Source organism: Lipotes vexillifer, unplaced genomic scaffold, assembly GCF_000442215.2.
Source record: "Lipotes vexillifer unplaced genomic scaffold, Lipotes_vexillifer_v1.1 scaffold67, whole genome shotgun sequence".
Taxonomy (NCBI): domain Eukaryota; kingdom Metazoa; phylum Chordata; class Mammalia; order Artiodactyla; family Lipotidae; genus Lipotes; species Lipotes vexillifer.
The window spans coordinates 989,729-1,006,149 of record NW_006797638.1 but is presented as its reverse complement, the minus strand read 5'-3'; the positions used below and the strand labels follow the sequence as shown (position 1 = coordinate 1,006,149).

The following is a 16,421-nucleotide window of genomic DNA, read 5'->3' as shown; positions in this document are numbered from 1 at the left end:
AAGCCCAGTACTCCATTTCTTTTTATGGTTGAATAATATTCTACTGTATGTATATGCCACATATTGTTTTCTATTCACCAGCTGATGGACATTTGGGTTATTCCCACTTCGTGCTGCTATGAACACTTGTGTACAAATCTTTACATGGACATATGTTTGCATTTCTTTTGTGTACATACCTAGGAGTAAAATTACTGTGTCATAGGACCATATGCTCAACATTTTACATGAGCATCCCTATGCTTAACATTTTGAGGAACTACCTGTTTTGAGTGTGCCAGACATGCTTGAAGTATGAAAAACAAAGTTTTAGTCCAACACTTTCTGTTTTGTAAGGGACAGTGAAATAATTTCATATAACTAAAGAAATAAACAAGCTAAGACAATAACTTTAAAACACCTAGTACTAGTTTGAAACTGAACTACAGACAAAGCACTGAAATACCTTAGAGTTTAGTGATTCAAAAGCCATGAGAATGATAACAAGTGAACCCCAAAAGATAGGTCTGCTGTTCCTTGGCTTAGTGATCAACATTCTGGCCTATTGCTGATGACTCCAACCTTTGCCTGGTATGTTGGTACTTGTACTGAAATTCACTCTTCCGTGTTATTAAATGATGTAACATTGGGGACAATCAACTTTCAAAAAATTTCCACTTTTAGTTTTTATATAACACATCAAAATATTCTGGAGATATAACATTCAATTTTAACATTAAAAATTTTTTCAGACTTTCCTAAATTACTCAGGGGTGAATATTTCATCTTGTTCACTGCTGTATCCCTTGTGTTTAATCCTGGTGCTTAATCATAGGGCCTAGGGAGGCAACAACATTTGTCCAATTGAAACTAAATTGCATTTACCTAAAATTCTAAAAATTAATTTTAATTTGCTATATTAAAACTAACATTCTACACAAGCAAAATGCAATATGTGAAATCACTGTCTGGGTATGTGTGTGAACGTGCATTGAGTACACTTCTGAAAGTGCAGCTTAACTGCCTTTACAGAAGAAGATAAGTATAACTACACGTGATAAGCATTTTGGAAAATACATGGTGAATGTTTTCTGTTTCAGCAGGTTTCTTTCCCTGGAGGACAAAGGGAGTACTCCTTTTACAACATTCTAACAGAAATCTTCAAAGGAGAGTTAAAAAAGAACACACATTTTTGCAAACAGGCTTCATTCTTTCTGAAAAGATTTAAAAATCATATTTCTGCCCTGGGATTTAGTAGTCCTATGCTAAGCTCAGGAAGGAAAATACAGTCAGTTTATCTGTCAGAACTACTTGGAATAAAGGCAGTCACTTTCAAAAAAGGTATATCACATAGAGTAACAAATGTCAGGCATAGTTGATAAAAATTCAATGCTGTCAACATCTGATTGCTACTCTTCACCAATTCCTCAAAGCATACAGTTTAATTTTTAAATGTGAGACAGAGATACAATTTTTTTCTAAAATACTAATAATATGACAACTTCATATCCTGGCTGTGAAAAGAAGCTAATAAATAAGTCAATAGGGTTCTTGCAACATACACACACTTTTTTTTCCTATTTGGTGAGGAACATGCTGCCCTGTAGATTTTCTTTGTCAATACAAAGAGAAATATATTTTAAAGATTAGATTTATACTTTAGGAAAGCAATAATAAATTTTATATCAACATGAATGGATACAATCTGTGAAAATTTTTATGATCTGAGAAATAATAAAAAAATTAAAGTATGTATAGAATTTTGTTCATGCTTCAAAGCAATACCACTATCTATGTTTTATATTAAGAAAACCAGAGGCAGTGCTTGGTATAAAATGTTCTGCAATCCTGGTTGAAATCAGCAATTTAAATTTGTTGAATGAGGTTACAGTGCAATATCTAATGCACAAATCACAGAGATTTGAATACTTGCATAGTTGTTTTAAAATGTATCAAAAGGCCACAGGTTAACAATAATGAATGTGTGTTATATTATCATTATTAAAATATGCAATCTCTTATAATAATTTATTTGTTTTACAAATGCATTGGGGGGTTAAAATTTTTCTATTCATCTGTGACAGACCATGAAATTCAATATTGCTCACCATGACCAATCCATGAAATTTGTCAACTTTGTTCCTGATTTTCACAGGGCCTTCCCCTTAGATGAAATGACCCATTGAACTAAGAGCATAGTAATTTTTTCATCTATGGTAAATCAGTTTAGTTTACTAGGATTTATTATAGGCTTCAGACCTCGAGCTTTTTATGATTATGCACCATTATGTACATAATCCCAAATTTATGGCAATTTATCTCACTATTTCTTTCCCTTTCTGAAAGAATTCTCCATTTCTAAAATGAGTTCTCAAAGGTAAGGTTGCCAGAAGAAGCAATCTGTAAACAATGGGTCTGTTGAAAGTCAAGGAGTGGGTGAAAATTATAGGGAAATTGAAATCAAACCTGTTAATTACTCTTAGAATTTCTAACACAAAAGTCTTAAAATTTACTGAAAATCAAGATTTATATATTGCCTTTACCAGCATAGTGCAGAAACATACTTTACCTAATTTATTCTAAGAAATAGAAATATGTATAATTTTTACTATCCAAGAAACTAAGAATATGCAATATCTAGTCTTGCAAGATAAAGTGACTATTTTGGAGGAGGGTTTAAACAAAAGTGTATTAATGTCTTATTATAAGATTTACTCTAATCTCTTTTATAATATTACAAATTTGAATGAAATAAACCAGAAAATTAGTTCAAAATTTTTAATTTCCCTAAATCTTATTTGTTTAGCTAAGTAAAATATTTCAACCTTTAAAAAATGTAATTACTTGCTCCTATTTCCACTGACTGCCATTACTAGCTCAGTCACTAAAGTCTAATACTAAAAATGCAAATCTATGGCAGAGTGACTGAAAGTATCGGACCATTAGGTCTCTTCCAGATTTGAGAATATTTTATTTTATTTATTTTTTTTGGTCGCACTGCACAGCATGTGGGATCTTAGTTCCCTGACCAGGGATCGAACCCACGCCCCCCTGCAGTGGAAGCACAGAGTCTTAACCGCTGGACCACCAGGGAAGTCCCTTGAGAATATTTTACAATCATTTAAAAATATTTTTTTATTAGAGAAAATCACTTTATATCAAATTATTTAAAAATATTTTTAAAAGACACACAAAGCCATTGGATATGATTTATTATTTCACAGGGTAATCAAGCTATGACTGAAATAACCAATCCGTTAATATAATTTGATCATTTAAACAACTCAAATAGTGATGCTCGAAATGATCCTGCTTGTATTGGAGCCTTATCAACTGAACAGGATCGACCAATAGAGATATACCACATTACTAGGACCAAATTATTCTGATAATGAAGAAACCCTTGTTGGTTAGTGTTTGTTTTGTAAAATGGCTCACCTCATATCAAAAACGCACTTCAATAAATTTCTACTTGCTACTTCACACAATTCAGTAAGTATCATGAAAATAACTGTTAAATCACATTATTTTATATATCATAATAGCTAAAAAGAAAATATATTTGATACTTACTGGTATAATTCAGTTAGTGGTGAAGTCAAAATGACTAATGTTGTGAAGAGATTATTACAATGGGTATGAATTTTTAAAATTTTATCATCTACATACTCATGAGGATTCAAAAGTTTCTCTACAGATGTGCAAACTGACCATAACATGTTCTCAGTGCATATTAAAATTGTTGTGACATCAAACCTGTTGGAAAGAAAAAGAAGAAAATCATGTTAAAATCGTTTTTCTGCTTGGTATATACACTATCATCCATAGCTATCATATTAAGAATATGTAAGAATAGATATATTTAGTTAGCTATCAGAGCTTCAGAGATCAAAAACAGATAGACAGCATCAAAGATAGCTTTTGAGTTTCCAAGTGTTAGCTGACCCATAATACCATTAATTATCTTTAGGGATAGTGAAGTCTATAGTAGTGAAGTGTTTCAGGAGTACTTCTTTTTTTTTTTTTTTTTTTTTTATGTTTATTTTGCATTATCAAGATACTCTTCAAGAATCTCAAGAGACTTTCCTTCAGCAAAAGTCAGCAATTAAATTCAGCAAAAGTCAGATTAAAAGAAAATTTGCTATTATCCGTATATGCATGATAGGTAAAAATCTGATAGCAGGACAATTGCCCTCATCCAAGTACAAGGTGTCAAAAGAAAGTTACAAGATTGGGCAACATGTTCTCCCAGCAAGTGGAAGATGAGAAAAAAATGACACCAGAAGTGCAAATGGAAAAGCTTAGTGTTTCAGAAATTTCCAATATTAAATAAATTTGTGGCAAATATGCTATATTTTTTCTTATTCATAAACTCATTTTTTGGTTTCTATCTTTCTTGAGTTTTAACAGCACTCCAAAGATCTGTTTAAAGACTATTTTGGTATATGACTAAATTGTACAGAGCTCAGTTAATTTCCTCTTTTTTTTCTTTTAAATTCAGTGCTGAAGAAATAGAAGATGAAAGTTTTGAAGTGATAAGAAACAAATAAGTTTGAGAATCTTTTAAAATGACATTTTGGCTTCACATGTATTATATATAATACATGTATACATACATTAATAATATATAACATATTATATATAAATCATATATATGGTTTTGGTTAGACAACAGTTGGAAGCTACTGGAATTCTAAAAGCATCAAGAATCACCCTTAGGAAGGTTTAATTACAGTTTGCATCCACTCACTCTAATTGCTAATTAAACAACTGCAAATCCAAGATATATATATACACACAGACACAAACGCACACATGCCTGCGAAATCTGATTTCCTCACTATCGATGCTTTAGAATTAACCAAATAAAATTATTTATTTATTTTACATATTAAAAACTAGGAGAGATAACTCTAGCTTTGCGTGGCATTTTTATGTAACTACCCAGAAAATAGAAACCAAAAGTCTCTATAGTACAGTTAATCAATTAAATACACTACCTATTTCATGAGCTAATAGTAAATCTGATTTCATAAGCATCTCATAATGGCTTGCCACCTCACAGTCAAAAGTGATTTAAGCTACATCAGGAAAAGAATGAAGGTATTCTTTGCTCTCAAAAGGAATTTTCCATCTATTCTTCAGAGTTCAATGTTTTTAAAAAAAATGCTTGGTCAGTAATTCAAAACAGCCTGTTCAAAATACCATACTTATGGAACACTGTAGCAGGACCTAAATGCCCTTCAAATGCAGCATGCTTGATCAGAAAAATAATTCCTACTGGAAAAAAATTTTAAAAGCCTCTGATGTCTTTCGGTTCCTCCTAACATATATCTGAAAAAAAATTTTTTTATACCTAAAAGGCAGGTCTTAATCATATTAGCCAGAATGTTTGTAAAAACAAAAGCCTTCGCTTTGTACAGACCATTGCTGTCACGTAAGCACATTTTTGTAATATTCATTGCCTAGATAACCCATAGAATTGGACTATAATTCAGTCTTTAATTTAAGACCCTGTGACTGCTACTTCTCATTTTCTGTGATTTCACATTTTGTTGAACTGGCTTTTAGTAATACATAATGAAAAGAAAAGGAAAAAAATAAAGGAAAAGAGGAAAGAAGTAATTAGACTATATTAAGAGACAAATGATTAGACAAAAGAGTTTCCTTAATAAAGATTAACTACACTATTTAAAGACATTAAAAAAAAAACAACCAAAAAAATCCCCTGGTTGCCTAGAATTTCAAAGTCAAATTACTTCATCACAGCACTCATGCTTTCTTCTCCATTTCAGGACCTTAATTTTCTCTCTTTATCTTATTTATTAACCTTTGGACATCTATGTCCTAGATTGTAATACATCTTGACTCACTCTTTAGAAACAAGTGGGTTTTATATACAATTTTAAGAAGAAAAAAGAACAAAGTTATTTTGATTCAAGTTCCACATTTCTACTTAAGTATCTCGGGAAAATTGAATATGATTTCCTTTCAGATGTTAGAAATGTGTTAAATATACAAGGAGCTATGTCATGAGACACAGAATTATATTCTGCTTTATACAAATGACAAAAAAGTTTTCTTAAAAAACAATGGTTTTCACAACTTCAATTACCTTATCTGTGGAGTTCTCTTATAAGTGGGATGGGCCCGAGCATATCTGGAGGCCAGGAGACCCAAAGATTTCTCCAGCACTTCTGCTAGAATCTCCTGGGCTAACTTAGGGGGCAGAATGGTCCAGAGATCGTGATGAAGCGCCCAGAAGAAATAATGCCACATCTGGAGCGAGAAGGAGCATCTTTCCCCCTAGCAAAACCATCACACATTAAAAAAGACAATCACATCTTCCCAAATATCAGCTTCCTATGAACCTAATTAGTTCAGGCTGAAAGGAAATAGCTGGAGAGTTTGACACACTAGATGACCAAGAAAGATTTCTGACAACATGTAAAACATCCTTATTGACAAAGGAACATATGTTTTATTTCAATTATGAGACCAGACATTCTCGTGCAAATCCAGACCACAAGCATTTAACCTAACATAGCCTTGATTTACCTACTCCTGGTCCAGAGTTTAAAATTTACTTTAAAATAATTGTCTTGGGCTTCCCTGGTGGCGCAGTGGTTGAGAGTCCACCTGCCGATGCGGGGGACACGGGTTCGTGCCCCGGTCCAGAAGGATCCCATATGCCGCAGAGCAGCTGGGCCCGAGAGCCATGGCCGCTGAGCCTGTGCGTCCGGAGCCTGTGCTCCACAACGGGAGAGGCCACAGCGGTGAGAGGCCCACGAACCGCAAAAATATAAATATAAAAAAAAAAAAATTGTCTTTATAGCTGCCAACCAAAGTCATGCTAGTTTAAGATACTGGGCCAATTCTTCGAAAATTAAAATTTATTAATTTAAATTGTTTATGGATATATATTTTTCTGGGATTATTAGCATCATTGAGATCATTCTATAAATGTTTTAGATTTCACATTGCAATGAAATGACAGGAGCAAAAATAAACTTACATACTATATACTTATCAACATGCATGAAAACAAAGGGGGTGGGTAACTATCGAAGATTATATTAGGCTATTTCATCCATGGAGTTTTAACAATACTAGAAACAGTAAGATAATCTGATTTTTGCAAGATTTTGTAAAGTCTGGGCATATGTTATTATCATTTCTTAGTATTTTTACAGTACTTTATACTTCCAAAGGGCCAGATTTTCATTCCTTTCCACACCGCTACAGACCTCTTCTCTGTGCCAAATTTTCCCTGACCACAGAGTGAGACCAAACAGCAGCCAAAGACAAGGAAAACAGGCAGAAATGAGAAGGTAGCCTCAAGTGAATTACAACCCTTAATTAGTTAACATGCTCTCAGGGAGGTATGCTAGTAGTTTCCTCATTTTCTTCAGACCAGAGTAAAAGATTATTTGAAATAGATTATTTGAAGTATGTGTTCTTCAAACACTATCCTGATTATATGTTACTGTATCAAAAGTTAAACGAGAAAAACGTCCAATTTATCTCTAAGTAATCCTCTTGGACTTAAAATTTCTGCTTCGCCCACTACTTATATTTCTCAAACAAATGTCATCTTTTTTTTTTTTCAGAATAGTTTTAGTTTTCGTTCTTTTTTTTTATATAAATTTATTTTATTTAAGGGAGCAGGGGCTATTCTTCATTGTGGTGCCAGGGCTTCTCATTGCAGTGGCTTCAGTTGTTGCAGAGCACAGGCTCTAGGCGCGTGGGCTTCAGTAGTTGTGGCTCGCGGGCTCTAGAGCACAGGCTCAGTAGTTGTGGCACACGGGCTTAGTTGCTCCGCAGCATGTGGGATCTTTCCGGACCAGGGCTCAAACCCATGTCCCTTGTACTGGCAGGTGGACTCTTAACTACTGTGCCACCAGGGAAGCCCAAACAAATGTCATCTTAAAAAAAAGTCTGCTGTTCTCCTATACCTAAAGTTGATCATTTCTTATGTGGATACTCCTTACATATCATTCTCCTGGTAATTTCTTTGATTAGTAAAATCTTTTGTAGTTACTGTAATAATAACAATCTATAGTTATTATCTATTGACTTTCAAATGGAGTTTATAAATGAGTAGAATTATTCTCCTTGGGTGGGAAACTTGGATATCAAATTGTCAAAGACTCAAGGGTACTTTGACCACTTCTGATTTCCTGACTAGATGTACATGAAAACTGTTTAAGAAAAAAAAAGAATCACAAAATTAATGCAGAAGTTGCAAAATTATAGTTTCTTATATTTTCTTCGTTGTGTGTTCTGTGATAAAGAATGCTTTAAAAAATTTCCTCAAGTAAGAAAGTAATTTTAATGCTTGATTTTCTTTATTACTTTCTGTGTTGTGTGTTAATTAAAGCAAAACCAACCCAACCCATGTCATAACTGGCCTGAATGACTTACACTTTCTCCGTGGCAATGGGTGGTGCCTATAATAACATGGCCAACGTGATTTCTCAAAATATAAAAAAACAATTTCCTTAATAGCTACCTTTTAGTAATAAATGAGAAAATAAAAATAACTTAAGGCACACAGATTTCTTCTCCTAAAGTAAAATATACTTATTTTTAAGACTTTTAAAAATATAAGCTTCATGTTTACTTAAAGACATTCCAAGCTGGTCACCTTTCTCACAATTTTCTTCAAAATGTGTATAAGTTCAATGTATGCAAGGGCTTTCATTAAACTAAATGTGATTCATTTATTTTTCTGAACTGTTTCCCTCTCTGTTGTCATTTCAAAAGTATTCTGCTAGTAAACATTTGCTATTTTTGTAGACCCACTATAAGGTAAACAGATGTGAGCTTTCATTTAGATTATATATCAGGAAACAAGCAGCTGGGATTTATTATACAAGCCACTCAATATTATCTTTGAACAGGCAATTCTTTATTCTCTGACTATTAGAAAACGCAAGTTGCTAAAATTGAGCAGATGTCAACTATACTGAAAGCTTAATTTTAAACATGTAATTTGAACACCCACTGTGCCATCTGACCAGCACCTCATCAGAAAGATACTGAACTCTTTGGCTCTCTCAACCTGACAGTTTAGAAAATGGAAATGATGTATCTAGGGCTCACCTGATATCACAAAATGTGAGCAAATATTGCTCCATATCTTTATAAATTTTTTCACTATTTCTTTACTACTCTCTGCACATGGCAATAGGTTCCCCTGAGATCTCTATCCTACCCTTCCCCTCCAGTCAGGCCGATTTCATCTCCTCTCCTCTCAAAACAGCCCTGCCAAAAACATACTAGTCCTGTTTCACAAATCAGTTGGAATAATGGGGAAGCGGAGGAGAAAGGGGTATAGTAAACAGGATAAAACCATGTCAGGGACTCCAGCTGTCAAAACAACTTAGCATCTGTGCTATTTTTAGAAGGTTCTTAGTTTTGGTAAATAGAAAAGCGGTATCACTTTATTTTTCTGAGCATAAATAACAACCACTAACTGCAATTAAATTGTAACTACTGACCATGTAAGCAAGTGTATGGAAGCTACAGTACCATGTAATCACAGGGTAGCTATCTCATTATTTCTGTCTTAGAAGCTAAACTCTTGTCATAAGATCTAAGAGCTGCATGTTATGTGGTAATTTGTTTTTGTCTTTTTTTAAATACTTGGTAACTTCAATAACAGGTTCTCAATGCATCTACTTACTATTTACACTGTACAACTCTTCTACTTCCCAGTGTGCATAAGAGGAAACATAATACCCCTATGTTGGACATATAGTGAGAGCCCTGTTCTTCAATGGAAACATTATATAAAATTGCTCATTAGTACACTGACACATTGAAATAGTTTGAAACATGAGATGGATTCCTTTTCAACCTCTCTGTTTACCTCAAGGCACATAAGGGAGCTGGGATGCTGCCAGGAGAGGGGAAGACAGATACTTTTATTCTTATCTCAGGATACCAGCTGCACCATACCACTTTCCCTTTTTCTTTCTGCTCACTGCTGTTTGAAGTATGTCAGGTTTGGAAAACCCTGTATGGATGCTCTTGCAAAAAGAAAATGTATCTGGGAAGGGCCTCTAAAGGATACCCTTTCTAAGACCCATGAAATCGTCTTAGAAAACGTGGAAAGCCCTTTTAAAAAGCTTCTAAGCTGCTCCTCTCTGTTGTGACAACATTTATTATGATAATAACTCAGGCATAAATGGAGACACTGGAACCTTCAGTGTCAGGAAGGTGATAGGAGTGACTTCACTGAATAAAACTCCACTCTGTTTTTCTCAATACTCCACAGATATAATGTTTCACCCCACCCTGAAGTCAACTTCAAGGGATTTCAGGAGTTGTGGTTTATGTATAATCAATGGGATTCAGGGGAAGGGAAATAAATGAAGCCTGATGATGAATAATTTTAATTGATCCTGGCTTTGGTTGCACTGGGAATCATTAGGCTTTAATTCAGTAGAAATTTGGGATTTCAAAACATGGGTTAAATGAAAATAGGTAAGCTATAAATGATCAGATGGGTCTTAAAGCACACTCATAAGAACATACAATAAGAAGGAAAAAATAAGTATAAAGAATAAAGCTGCTTAATAAAAAATATTTATCAAACACAGATGGAAATATATAACAAGAAAATAATGCAAGGATACCTATAACTGGTCCCTTTGAAAACAATAGAAGGTTGTAGTATTTTGGCATTGTTTCTCTTTGAGTTTTCATTGTACCCCATTATATTCCAACTTATTATATAGCACTGAAACACTGCAGCTCAAATTAAGTTATTTTTACTTTTAAGCAGAAGGAGAGTTCTAATTATTTCAGGTTTTTAAAAACAGTGTTTTTCTAAGTACAGACTCAATATTTAAAAAACATTATCCTAACAGCCTTCGTGTGTCTGTACTGCCAAGCTCATGTTTCTAATTAGCCAGAAAGCAGGTAGGCAGTAAAACATATTTGTGTAAAAAAGGAGGGACAGTAAACTTAACTTCACACCTCATAAAAAGCTTTGTAGTCATCCCAGTGGTGGCTCTCAGCATCCTGTAAAATGCTTGTAGCACAAACTCTGACGCAGTAGTCCGTAACCTGAAACTGTAGAGTGTTGATGAATTCCTGATATCGTTGGACAGGTACCAGGAATATGGGTCTGTTCAGAGGGAATGATCAAAGAGACAGAGATTTAAAGCCTGTGCAGTAGGAGGTAACAATCTCCAGTACTACAAATGGTTTTGATTATTAGATATCAATCATTCATTTCCTCCTAATGCTGAAGTCTGCATCCACATTCACTTTCCAAAAAGAAAAAAAAAAAAAAAAATAGCTAGTCTTTGTTTTGCAAGTCCTTTGAAAACGTACATCTGCTGTTCCACAAATATGCACTTCAGCTTGAGACAAACTGCATTGTCAATACATCATTCAAAAATAAAAGTATTCTTTGTAAGCCTATTATTAGAGATCAGTGCATTATTTAGGCATTAGGTTATCGTTATTATAGAGAAAAACATGAATTTGTCAGAACCAACTTTTGTAAAGCTATCACACATCCCACAAACACACTCTTTTTATTTTAAAAATTGTAATTTTGTAGATGTCAATTATCTCATAAACTGTTTTACAATATTCTACAGAAATAAAGTGATTGCTGGCACATTTTGTTTATAAATTCAACAATCTGACTACTTAAGAGAATTAAAGAAATATCATAGTTATATCCTACAACAAGCCAAATTTACTTCTATCTTCAGCTATTTTTAGTACACTCTCTTTGCTTCCTCTCATCACTACTAAGGGATTGCAAAGGCTAAATAAGGCATATAGACTAGATTCTTGGGCTCACACTGGACTGCCCAGTCTACATGCTCCCTTTGCAAGGGACTGTGCTCTCTTCTGGAGAGCACAAGAACAGCCAGATAGACCATGTGATAATACCTCTGGTCATTTTTCTTCCCTATCCAGAAAACATTTGGTCTTTTCGGACTACTAATACATGAAAATTATGACTGCCAGATGCTTCCTCTTCAAATATGAAGGATAGCTTATTATTAAATGGATGTTCTGAAATATGTTTACGTTCATCAGTAAAATAGATTGAAATGCATCTCTTCTCTATGCCTGCTCCTAACATCTAGTTTGCCTAGGAACAAAAGAGAAGGGCATTTTCCACAAATACTGTTTTGTGTGACAAAAAGTAGTTTGTTTTTTCCTTTTCAGTGTAGTCAGTACAATGTGCCTTACAGAATGGAAAGGGTTTGTTTGGTCATGTCATAACAACATGCCGAAAATAGTCGCTCCAGTTTAGAGAATGGGAAATGCAAGGGTCATCTGAGTGGGCCTTTAGAGGGAATACCTATCCTTCTTACTATCCATATATCTGGTTTAACACACCCCACGCTCTACCTTTTTGACATTTCCTAGTCAAGACAAATGAAAATAATTCACCATGTTAATTATTATTTTCTTCTTCTCAAATATTATTATCAAAATTCCACCTCTGTGATATCCAAAGATTACATGTTACTTTAAGAATGGCCATCAACTTAATATAAATGACACTCACTTCTTAGTATTTTCTTTCATCAAATTATCATATTGCATAAAATGCTGGAAGACATACACTGCCGTGGAGAGCAGCATGTGCAAGTTTTTCAGGGGTGCTTTGGAAGGAACCTCCTTGCCTCTCTCTTGCAGTCTGGCCAGGACAGCTGTTGCCACTTTACAACAGGCCTCCACAAAGTTTGCTCTAATTTCCTGAAAAGAATCATCTCTGCATGCCAGAGCCAGTGGAAGGATTGTGTCAAGTTTTTCCATGATGTCAGAACAAAACTAGGGAGAAATAAATGTAGCACTGAGTTATTTGTATTCTGACAGCACCGTGTAATTTATGTACAGGGGAGCTAAATTCCAAAATAATGAATTTGGCATCAAACATAAATATAATGACACAACTTTATAATAATCGATTTCTCCATTGTAGAAAGTTAAATGTTTTATTTCAAATAAAGAAATACCAAAATGATGCTTCTCTGTATACAACCGTCAAACCTTATGCTTACTAGAGAGACATTATGAAAAACTCATGAAATAGCTTTAAATTACTTTTATTTGTAGTTAATAGAACTCAGAAAATATGTATCCATGCTTACATTATTTTTAACTTATTCCTGGGTTTTTTTCGCTAAATTTTCATAGAAGTATTTTTTTAAATTAATCATCACAGATAAATGAGGCTATATCAGTTTAACTTAAACAATCTAAAAGCATCAGAGACAACCTCATATAGCATCTTCTTATTGGTTAAGAGTCAGCAACTCTCAGAAGTGATGCACTTAGCTTTTTATTAGTTGTGAATTTACTCCTTCTTAATGGCAAAGGAGGCGTGATGGATGGATGGGAAGGCACAACTTGCCTCCACTCCAGGTCGGCCAAAAGTGTTCCCTGGGGAATGTTCTGGAGCCTCAGGGTGGCAACAGGGGATTAAGGCCACCTTTAAAAACTCTCTTTCAAAAACATTTCAGGGGCTTCCCTGGTGGCGCAGTGGTTATGAATCTGCCTGCCAATGCAGGAGACAAGGGTTCGAGCCCTGGTTCAGGAAGATCCCACATGCCGCAGAGCAACTAAGCCCGTGCACCACAGCTACTAAGCCTGCGCTCTGGAGACCGAGAGCCACAACTACTGAGCCCACATGCCACAACTACTGAAGCCCGCACGCCTAGAGCCTGTACTCCGCAACAAGAGAAGCCACTGCAATGAGAAGCCAGTGCACCACAATGAAGAGTAGCCCCCACTCGCTGCAACTAGAGAAAGCCCACGTGCAGCAACAAAGACCCAATGCGGCCAAAAATAAATAAATAAATACATAAATTTATTAAAAAGAAAAAATTTCAACAATACGTTGCTGACCTCACTGCGGACTTAATGCTGAGTAACTATATTTCTCTATTTCCATAATTACTTCCTATTTTCTCAGTATGTTCTGTGACTCTCAGAACACAGATGCAAGACTGATGTTAAAGGAATGGTCACTAAGGTGTGAATAAAGATTTAAAAGTTGCCCAAACCAATAAAAGACAGTAACTCCTTCAACCTCCTAAACTTCTCCTGGAGTCATTCAAAGGTATAACCCAAACAAGCAGTTTCTCAGCCCCCCAGGAAGTCACAGAGGCCCTCTCTTTAGTTACCTCAGATTCATGGAGCAAAAAGTTGGCAGCAGGTTTAAGTCCTTTTTGCTAGCACAGTGGCCCATGGATACCAGAGAAGAAAACTGGTACTGGGTCAAGTGCCAAGTGTTTTCCAAGAGACTCCATCATTTTTCTATTGGTTCCCTTTGCAATGGCATATATGAAAAAAAAAAAAAATCTCATATGCCAATCTAATTTGAAAGGATTTCATTTGATACTTGCCTTTGCAATTTTCTTTGGTTGGTCTGCCTCAGGCACCGCATGGCTATCTTGCCAAACTTGCTGGACATTTACAAGGTTCAAAGCATAGCTCATAGCTGAAGACCTTTCATTCTGTTCCTGTTGGAGAATTTTTGTGGAAAAGTCTTCAATGGCTGTTGTTATACAATGTGCCATGGGAAGAGACACTTCTTTAAATGCACTTCTCCAGCCAAAATTTAGTAAAGTAGCCTGAAATATAAGTTTATATGAAGTTATATTAATCTTAACAAGTGTTGTTCTATTGTTATAGATATATAAAAGTATTACTTTCATTCAGCATGTTGAATGTAGGTATTCTTTGATAAACTGTAAAAGCCATTCTTACAACCTAAAAATATCACCCAGTGAATAAAGCAATATACAAAAACATGTGCATTCTTTACACACAGTAATATACTGTCATTTCATTTTAATTCATCAGTAGATTTAATCAAAAACTTTGTTTTTTCAAAATTTAATCTCTTAAATATAGTTCAATAAAACCATCTTTATGAGAGCTGAAAGTTCCACTCACTATTTATCACATAAAGCAGCCTTTAAATTCAATATATTTAATAAAGCCTACATTAGATTTTTATAGTCTTTTTTTATAGTTTATTGTTAACAAGTATTGCAACATAAGACAGCATTTAATATTCAATCTTTTATTTCTCTTTCATTCTCAGAAACCCAGACAAGACAAAAAAATAGCAATAAGAAATAAATTTCTCAGATAAAATATACCATTGTGTGTTTCTAGATTTTTATTTCTTTAGAATTTTACTTAGCTTCTCCACCCACAAAGTGGTAAGCGGCACTACTTTTGTTCCAGAAAATGAGGAATTAAAATAACCTGAATTGCTCAGTGTGTGGGGAGTGGGAGAGGCTGGGGAGGAGGGTGGTGGTGTTTTCATTTTTTCGTTTGGTCCTTGGCTCATGTGGCAGTATGTTTACAAATGTATATTCCCCTCAAGTCCTCTAATGTTCTCTAAAGTATAAAAGCATTATGGATAGTAGGCTGAATCTATGTTTAGGATTAAACTTTTCCTGTTTAGTGTAATCTTGTTTACAGCAATAATTTACCTACTCCAACTTCAGAAGACGCTAGGCTTGATATTCCTAACTGAATTACTTACTTTTCTGGATCTAAAGTTTTTTGTTGGAAAAATAAAAGCTGAACTGAATGATTTCTACGGTCCCTTTCAGTCTAAAATTACTGAGATGATGATCATTAGCTTAATTTTCTTGTATACATAATCCCACTAAGCGTTAATTTAATGTTTTTTTTTGTACTGCATATACATGCGGTACAAAGTAATAAAGGTGATTCATCTTCTAGAGCTAAAATTCTATGATCCCATAACTCTATAATCAGAAAAAGTGGCCCTCCTTCTCATTATGCTTATAATTAAGATGTAATTGAAATTTCCTTTCTAAAGTTTATTTGGACCTTTAACATCATAGGGCCTGCCTAAAGATACAACTCTCATTTTATTTTTACATAAAATGAATCAATAATTGAATCTACTCAGCTCATATAATTTCTTTTCTTATAAGTGAACCTTTGAAAGTGCCATGTGTGTAGTTCTGTGCTCTAACAGTATTTTCTTGGGACGCATTTATGATAGAAATATAAAAAGGAACCTACCTTCATAAAAATTAAAAACAACAACAACAATAAAATTCTGCTTTTTGTTCCCACACCAGGGCATGTCTATTCATTAAAATCATTCATTTATGCATTCAAGGCAAGATGCTATGGGGAAAATTGCCATCAATTGCCATGGTCACAGTGACTTTTTGTGCGTGTGTGCGTTCCATGATGATTACCTTTGCCCATGGTAATTTATATGTAATTATACTACCTCCTAAATTCTCTTTTCAAAATATGGAAAACCGGGCTTCCCTGGTGGCACAGTGGTTGAGAGTCCGCCTGCCGATGCAGGGAACACGGGTTCGTGGCCCGGTCCGGGAGGATCCCCCATGCCGCGGAGCGGCTGGGCCCATGAGCCATGGCCGCTGAGCCTGCGCTTC

The 16,421-nt window shown here is 34.7% G+C and overlaps 1 protein-coding gene across 1 annotated transcript in view; it reads right to left on the bottom strand.

Annotated features, from left to right (window-relative positions):
- Positions 1–16,421, bottom strand: part of KIAA0825 (KIAA0825 ortholog) — a 416,652-nt gene that overhangs the window by 267,005 nt on the left and 133,226 nt on the right. The window contains exons 8-12 of the mRNA XM_007469758.1: positions 14,370–14,597; positions 12,527–12,792; positions 10,966–11,116; positions 6,095–6,285; positions 3,553–3,735 (exon numbers count right to left, since the gene is read on the bottom strand). Coding sequence (XP_007469820.1) covers positions 3,553–3,735; positions 6,095–6,285; positions 10,966–11,116; positions 12,527–12,792; positions 14,370–14,597 — 1,019 coding nt within the window. The remainder of the gene's footprint in view (positions 1–3,552; positions 3,736–6,094; positions 6,286–10,965; positions 11,117–12,526; positions 12,793–14,369; positions 14,598–16,421) is intronic.